Source organism: Stylophora pistillata, chromosome 6 (genome assembly GCF_964205215.1).
Source record: "Stylophora pistillata chromosome 6, jaStyPist1.2, whole genome shotgun sequence".
NCBI classification, from domain to species: domain Eukaryota; kingdom Metazoa; phylum Cnidaria; class Anthozoa; order Scleractinia; family Pocilloporidae; genus Stylophora; species Stylophora pistillata.
The window spans coordinates 32,786,444-32,794,890 of NC_142524.1; the positions used below are offsets into that span (position 1 = coordinate 32,786,444).

An 8,447-nucleotide genomic window follows, 5' to 3' on the forward strand; every position below is an offset into this window, starting at 1 on the left:
TGTTGACATTCACACTGATGAAAAGCAATGTGTAAGGTATTCCAGAAAATATAGCTTAGCTCTGCGTCACAATTTTTAAAAAATATGCTTTTCACCTCACGAAACTCGACCTCCAGACTTGGGGCACTCCATTTCCGGTCCTTTGAAAGAGAGGTGGCAATTGTAAACCTTAGCGGGCTTCTTTAGATTTTTCCCGATATAACCTTCAATAATCCTGTTATAACATGCCAAGGAGCTGAGATAATCGAAATGTTTTAAACAGAGGGTCACAGTGCTCGTTTCGAATTCGTTCAATACCAACCCGACTTTGGGAAAATAAAATAGGTGCATAATTGTCAACGTTTTTAAGGTCACCATGCCATTTCAGTTACTCTTTAATTTGTCCCAGTCATTATTATCAAAGTGTTCAATATTTGAGATATCGTAACTTGCGAGCTTGGATACCAAACTTTATAATTTGGTTAGTAAAAAAGATGTCTACTAACCCGAAGGGTTAGTAATCCAAAAATTAAATTTGAGCCCTGAAGGAATCGTCCAACCTCATCTCTGACACACTCACACCTTCTTCTTTTTAACTCAACCTTTGATATTACGCATGAGTAATTTGTCTTTTTCTGACCGAAATAAGTCTTTTAATAACTTTCTTATGACTTCCGGTAGAGGCTGTTAGACTCAGAAAGCTCATTCTGTCAAATTTTGTTGAATTGCCTTGAAACCGATTTATGCTGAAATCTTTTGTTATTGATACGGAGACAATTGTTGTTAAAATAATCCATGGAAAACAGCAGTTCTGTTCTTTCAAAATAAAATCATGACTGACGTAAATGGCGAACTTCCGGGCTCAGTAAAAGCTATCATTTTGTCGATTTACAGGCGGTGTGTTAAAACGTCGTGAGAGCCCCACGTTTTCACTTCCTATAACTCTAGCACATGGAAATCGTTGTTGAAATCTTTTTGCGATCACGACTGAGAAACAAGAAGTGAAAGTACTCAATATGCTACAAGCTCAGAGCATTCCCTCCGTTGTGAGACTTAATGTCGGCGGTCATTACTTCACTACAAGTCTTCAAACACTGACCAAAGATTCCAACTCAAAGCTGACCGCCATGTTTTCACCCAATTTTAAGATGAAACCCGGTGAAGACGGCGCTTTCTTTATCGACCGAAATGGAACCCACTTTCGCTTTATACTCAATTATCTTCGCACTGGAAAATTAACTCTACCAGAGGGAGCAAGAGCTCTTGAGGAGCTCAAGGAAGAAGCCGAGTTTTATCAGATCCAAGGGCTTGTTGAGGATATCTTGAATGAGTCCGTAAAAGAAGAGAGGTTGAAAAATGTAAAACTAAATGTCGGTGGTCACTATTTCACAACAAGTCTTCAAACGCTGACCAAAGATTCAAACTCAATGCTGGCCGCCATGTTCTCAGGGAAGTTTGACATGAAACCTGCTGAAGACGGTGCTTTCTTTATCGACCGAGACGGAACCCAGTTCCGGTTTATACTCAATTATCTTCGCACTGGGAAATTAACTTTACCGGAGGAAGCAAGAGCTCTTGAGGAACTCAAGGAAGAAGCCGAGTTTTATCAGATCCAAGGGCTGATTGAGGAAATTCTCAATGTGTCAGTAAAGGCACAGAGGTTGACGACTGTAAAACTGAATGTCGGTGGTCATTACTTCACTACAAGTCTTCAAACGCTGACCAAAGATCCAAACTCAAAGCTGGCAGCCATGTTCAAGGCGAAATTTGAGATGAAACCTGCTGAAGACGGCTCTTTCTTTATCGACCGAGATGGAACTCACTTCCGATATATACTTAGTTATCTTCGCACTGGGAAATTAACTGTACCAGAGGGAGCAACATTTCTGGAAGAGCTGCAGGAGGATGTTGAATATTTCCAGATTCAGGGGCTACAGGATGAACTCGAACTTATGTCGGAGCGTGTAACTTGCATGATAAATCTAAATGTCGGTGGTCAGCGCTTCACAACAACTCGTAAAACGCTGACAGGAGATCGATACAGGAGCGGGAAGCTGTACCGAATGTTTTCAAAGGAGAGGGGTATAAAAGCCTCCAGCGATGGCACTTTCTTTATTGACCGAGATGGAAAGCACTTCCGGTATGTTCTAAATTATCTCCGTGATGAAAAGTTTACTGTGCCACCTGATGCAACTCTGATTCGAGAATTGAAAGCTGAAGCTTCCTTTTATGAAATGCACCTAATGGAACGTGATTTGACTAAATTACTTCAAAGGTATGAGGCTACGGCCTTCTAAATCATTACGATCATAAGATCATCATGATGATACATTTCTATAGCGCATTCTCCATATTGATCATGACGCTCTGAGTGCTTTAGAACACTTTGCGCGGGACTTTGGCAAGACTGCATTGAGCAGTCTACAATTTTAGAAACAGACCACAAAAAGTACTGAGAGCTACGTTCTCAACTCTCTGCGAGAAGTGCGTTGATAGGATATTTGTGTTTATTAGCTCATGGCATCGATCCGGCTCCTATATTCCCGTGTACGTTTCTTACTTTGGAAAGGGAAGATAATCCAAAGAAAGGGCTCCAGCACTTAGAGGATTCTGTTCTTTCTGCTGTCAAATTGAAATCGATGACGATGAGGAACATATATTATTGTATTGGCCTTATGCAGTTTAGCCTGTCAAAGTGATAAATGTATAGTATCCCCATCAGGATAATCTCAATGTAGCCTTAAATAATTTCCTTATCAAATAGTGTCGAGCCTTTGGAATATCCACTTATTTCTGCGTTTGTTTTTCAAGAAATGGATATAGACCGTAAAGCAGTGCACGTGTATAACACAATGTGGTTTACTTGTTTAATTTATCTTATTATAATTAATTGTTATCATGAACATGATATTTCTGTGGAGGAAATGCCTTGTGAATTGTTTCCCCCGCAGGGTTTTGGCCCTGAGGCCAAAACCCGAGGAGGCACCCTAGAAGTCCCCACGTGTATACATACAAGGAATTTCAAAGTGTAAGAAAGTAAGAACTGTAAGTAAATTTCAAGTATGCGAAAAAAATCTCAATTTGATCAAACTAGGCGCGCACGGTGGTCTCGGGTAATATTTCAGCAAGCGCGCAAGGTGATCTCGGGTAGCTGTAGTTGTCATTTTGCAACCACGAGGTCTTCAAGCAGCGCTTGACGGTGCGAGAAAGAGTTTGCGTTTCGTTGTCCTCTAGCAGCATTTCGAGTTCTTTCTAGCAGTGTTTTAAGGTCTTGTAACCACGAGTTCGCATTTTGCCATCATTTAGCAGCATTTCAACCACGAGTTTGCGTTTTGCCATCTTCTAGCAGCGTGTCAAGGTCAAAATTCTCCAAAAGAAATAACTATGCTATTATATTATCATCTGGGGCTCGGATTTTTTCTATTACACTAAAAATTGTTTCATCTTTATATGCTATTATAATACAAAATATTGTTAAAAAGAAGTAGAAGTAGATTGCATGGTTGTAGTGACTTTATATTTCCTTCTTTAGGCCTATATAGATAGATTTCAGATAATTATATTTTATACCAATACATTGTACATGGTTACAGCTGATTATTTTTGTTGCAATGGTTATTGTCAGTAATGATTTTTCCCAACAAGTCAACACACAAATTTATTAAGTTCCTGTTACACAAGTATCAATTTTACAATTGAAATATATTTTTTATTGCCTGATGTATAGATAAATATACTGCAGATGATTATATTTTTAGAGATTTGTACATTGTTGCAAGTGTGGTTATTGTTGTTGTTATGGCTATTATAATGATTTTTCCCTACAATTACTCAAAATTTTAACGTACAATACATTCTTGTTACACAGAATATTAACTTTACAATTGAATTACATTTATATCAACTGATTTATGGATAATATATTGCAGGTAATTATACATACAATACGTTGATGTTTCACAAAACAAAACTGTATGACTGTAATAGATTTCAATGTCGAATTTACAGAGAAATATGCTAACCAGTTACATGGATGTTAACTTCAATAAATATTCAAACGTTTCTTTTTTAACATTCGTATGCCCAGTATTTATATCCAGTAAAAACCATATACAGGTGTTAAACAGATCTTTAAAAGCGGGGGCAGCTCTAGTGAAAACTTTTACTAGTTTAAGGAAATACCTCGATAAATTTCTGATGTTTATTGTCAGACCTAATTTTACACGTCGCGCTACAGTCGAATTTAAGTCAGACGAATTTAATTCCATTAAATTCGTCGTTCCGTCGACATAAATCGTGGCGTGGTTTTAGGCGTCGAAATCAATACGGTCGAATTTAATTCTGTTCCCAAATCGATATTTTATCCGTCTTACCAAGACGGATAAAACGTCTTGGACGAATTTAATTCGTTTTAGACGTCGCGCTATCGTCGAATTTAATTGGCTGAGGAACCTTAAATTAAATTCGTTTGTAGCGCGACGTATAAACTAGGCCTTAATCTTGTAGGTCATGCAGACTGTTTATCTAAACTAAAACAACAAAAGTGCAAAAAGCAAATGGAACGGATTGCAAATGATCAAAGCGCGAACTGACAAACTTGTATTAGAATTTAGTAGTGACACTTCAATACGAGTGTGTCTTCGCCTCCGTATAAGTTTCCTTAAGTAACGCTAGCCGGCGAGGTCTGCAAATGGCCTGGCACCTTATCATTAGTGCCAGACCCCCGGCAGTCACGAATTGACTGAGATCTTCCCGCGGCCGCGGGCGGAGAAACACTCGTCCCGCAGCGCAAATAATGAGGGCCTACTCGTTGGCTATTAGATGTGACAGGTATAGACGAAACCCAATTTATAATAGGCCTTCGGATCAATACATGAGCATGGATAGAAAAAAATGTCTAAATTAGTGGTGTGGCCAATTAAAAAATAAAAACGTTCTTATGTGGGGGGTTACTATACCCAGTCAGGAGCCCATTACTGGGCTCCTAACTCAGAGTTTCATCCAAGGACAGACCATTGTATCTGTTGCCAGGGCTTTTAACCAGACCTCAAGATTCGGAGTTTTTAACCCTTTCAATTTTCCGCGATGGAAGGATGAAAGACACACTTTTCATCCAAACGGTTCCCGACCCCCACCCTGACCTATCTTTCTCTTTGAACCTCTCCACACCGTTAAATCCAAGATGGCGTTGAACATGAACGATGAAGCAATTGGTGAGAAAGACCCAAGTCCTATTTCTCCGCTCATAAAACTTAATATCGGCGGTCAGTACTCCACAACAAGTCGTCAAACACTAGAAAGGGATCCAGACTCCGAGTTGGCCGCAATCTTTTCTAAGTTTATACGTTGTGAAGACGGCGCTTTCTTCATCGATTGAGATGGAACTCACTTCCGGTCTATCCTCGATCATCTTCGTACTGGGCGGAAGTTGATTTTACCTGAAGGAGCAACAGCTCTCAGTAAACTGCTGGAGGAAGCCGAATTCTACCAGATCGAGGGGATATCAAAGGAAGTAAATATGATGTTTAAAACAAAAAGGGTTAGATTAAAACGTAGGCGGTCGTTACTTCGACACCACTCTTCAGATGCTGACGAAAGAACCAGACTCAATGCTGGCAGCCATGTTTTCAAGGAATTTTTGCACGAAACCTGGTGAAGACTGTGCCTTCTTTATCGACCGAGATGGGACTCTCTTTCATCACATACTCAATTATCTTCGCGCGCCAAGAAATTTTCTATGCCGGAGGGAGAAACAGCTTTCAAAGAACAACAGAATGAAGCTGAGTTTTATCAGATAAAAGGAATAATGGATGCGTTGGAGTTTAACTCAGAAATTACAACAGAAGACGAACACCGAAATTTGTTGTTAAGGTGGCTGCCCCCAAGATACACAGCAGAGGCGACGGCGCCTTCGTTTGCTGTTCCGTGCTTCTCAAGATGGATTTTCAGCGAAAACGTTTCACTCCAAGTGCGACAATAAAGGACCCACGGTCGCTATTGTTCAGAGCGGAGACTACAGTTTTGGTGGATTTACTAAAGAGTGTTGGGACAGTAAGTACTCGAGTATAATAGGATATATACAAACAGAGAAAAGTTACGAAAGCGTAAGAACTTAATAGAACAGTCTAAATTCTTAATAAGCTTATTGCAAAAACATTTTTCCGGAAAAAAAACAAACTACGCTTAATGTCACAATCATAAGTTAGTAAGTGAAGGTGTAGTCTGATCATCCGGGTGATTGTAGTCCTGAGAAGGACTGTTGTCGGTGTTAGTGACTGACGTTTCGTCAACCTGTGCGGAAGTCATCATCAGAGTCAAGTGAATGGTTGTTGTCAGTAGAATGTTCTTATTCCAGTTCGTGTAAAATGATCGGTTGGTTTTGCCGTGATGTTATTGGCTGTAAGACTCAAGTGACGTAAGTCGGTCGTGATTGGTCTGTTTAGATCTGTCGGTAAAGTTAGGTCGTTATTTTTCGGTCGTTTGTGATGTTTATGTCGTGAATGAGTCGTTTGTATGGAGCGGGTAGTTGTTGACATCTGTTTAGGGGAGTCTGTTCTAAGTTAGTAAACCAGCTTTCCAGAGTCAGTCGTTGAAAATAGTCAGTGCTGTAGGTTAGGCATTGCGCAGAGTCCCAGTCAATGTTGTGGTTGGTAAGTCGATGATGTTCAGCAATGTGATTGCTGACATCACCTTTCCTCGTCGCCCGTCTGTGTTCAGTCAGTCTTGTTGTGAGGTTTCTGCCAGTCTCACAGATGTAGGAGGCTTGGCAGTCGGAACAATTGATCTTATAAATCGTTCCCTGTCTGTTCCTCGGTTCGTCTTTGTCTTTAACGTTGGTTAGTAACTGACGTAGTGAGGTGATAGGTCTGTGGGCGACGCGGATATTGAAGGGTAGTAAGATGCGCGAGATGTTTTCAGACATGCCTTTTATGTACGGTATGGTTATCTAGTAATTTGACTTGCCGACAAACGATACCGCTTTGGTTACGTTACGTTGACGACACATTCACGGCCGTTCGACACGACGAAATCAACGCATTCCACCACCACCTTAACGAACAAAACACTGACATACAGTTTACCAGAGAAGTCGAAGAAAATGGCAAACTTCCTTTTCTAGACTGCCTGGTAAGCCACAACGACAACTCATTACGGACTACAGTTTACAGGAAACCGACAGATTACTAGACTGTGTGTCTTTATTGTTCAAAAGATAAAATTACATATCTTATGTTACATCTAATACAGGAAGTACACTTTCACAAAGCTACATTAGACGAGTCATCCTACAACCCTACATCACACAAAGCCACAACTATCAGAACTCTAACACGACGCGCACAACTAGTATGCGACTCGACAGACAGCTTAGCCGACGAGAACAAATACCTTCACCGTGTTTTTTCGAAGAACAACTACAACAACGACTTCATCAGACGAAACACTCACTGACCCACAACCACTACCGAAACAAAGGACACCGCAACCCCTACGACTACAGCAACCATACCGTACATAAAAGGCATGTCTGAAAACATCTCGCGCATCTTACTACCCTTCAATATCCGCGTCGCCCACACACCTACCACCACACTACGTCAGTATAAGATAGTAATTGGGGAAATGTGTCAATAAACCATTAAAGGTGTCATAATGGGATCCCTATATTTATTGCTTATCTATTTCTTTTCGCCGGCATAATCTCCATACAATAACTCACCAAAAATTCTAAACATTACATTTGAACTCTATAAGCAAGAGCAGGAATTATTTGATTGACCTTGCTTAGAATCCCCAACAGCTAGGAGCTTGTGTTTAGATTTTGGTTCTCGAGGATTGGTTGTTGAGTAGCAACTCGGATGTAATTTAAGGTGGCTCACAATAGTTTTAGGACTGGGTTCTAGCTGTGCGAATCACGCGCGTCACTCGCGGGATTTTTAAAAGCCATGGAGGAGGTAAACAAACATGGCGGCGCGTAATTTTTTTTGCCGAACTCTATTCACGTCTAGTATTCAGGGTAAATCGCATTTTTACGAAACTTTTAGCCGCCAAAAGTCTGTATTTGTACTATTAGCTAAAGAAAATATTGCTGGCCGATCGGCATATGTTGTGGCGAGAAGAAAATTTTATAGTTTTTATGTACGCGCTGCGATCGATCGTAAAGACCCTGGAGTGGACTCCGAAATTCCCGAGACCAAACCAAGCACACTTTTACTCCTTTATCTTTCCTGGGGCGACTTTGTATGTGGCTTTAGTTTACTTAATCCATCGGTGGTCTATGCTGGAGAAAATGACGAAAACTCTGTCTGTGCCAATTCTGGTCGCCATAAAGGTCGTTTTGCGACGAAAAGACGCTTGAGCGTGTTGAAAAACCTTGCAAGGGTAAGTGAAAAAAAATCTCAGGAAAAACAAAATGATATGGAGGAAGAGGACATTGAGCACCGCAGGAAAACAGTGACTAGGTCAAA

General features: G+C 40.5%; 1 protein-coding gene across 1 annotated transcript; it reads left to right on the top strand.

The window, feature by feature from the left end:
• The first annotated feature begins 881 nt into the window (after positions 1-881).
• LOC111324910 (uncharacterized) lies at positions 882-4,051 on the top strand. The gene has a single exon (XM_022928573.2). The coding sequence runs from the start codon at positions 996-998 to the stop codon at positions 2,274-2,276; it is 1,281 nt and encodes a 426-aa protein (XP_022784308.2). The 5' UTR covers positions 882-995; the 3' UTR covers positions 2,277-4,051.
• The last annotated feature ends 4,396 nt before the right edge of the window (positions 4,052-8,447 follow it).

Coding starts and splice junctions, on each gene's coding strand:
- LOC111324910 (XM_022928573.2), top strand. CDS start 996: ATGCTACAAGCTCAGAGCATTCCCTCCGTTGTGAGACTTAATGTCGGC.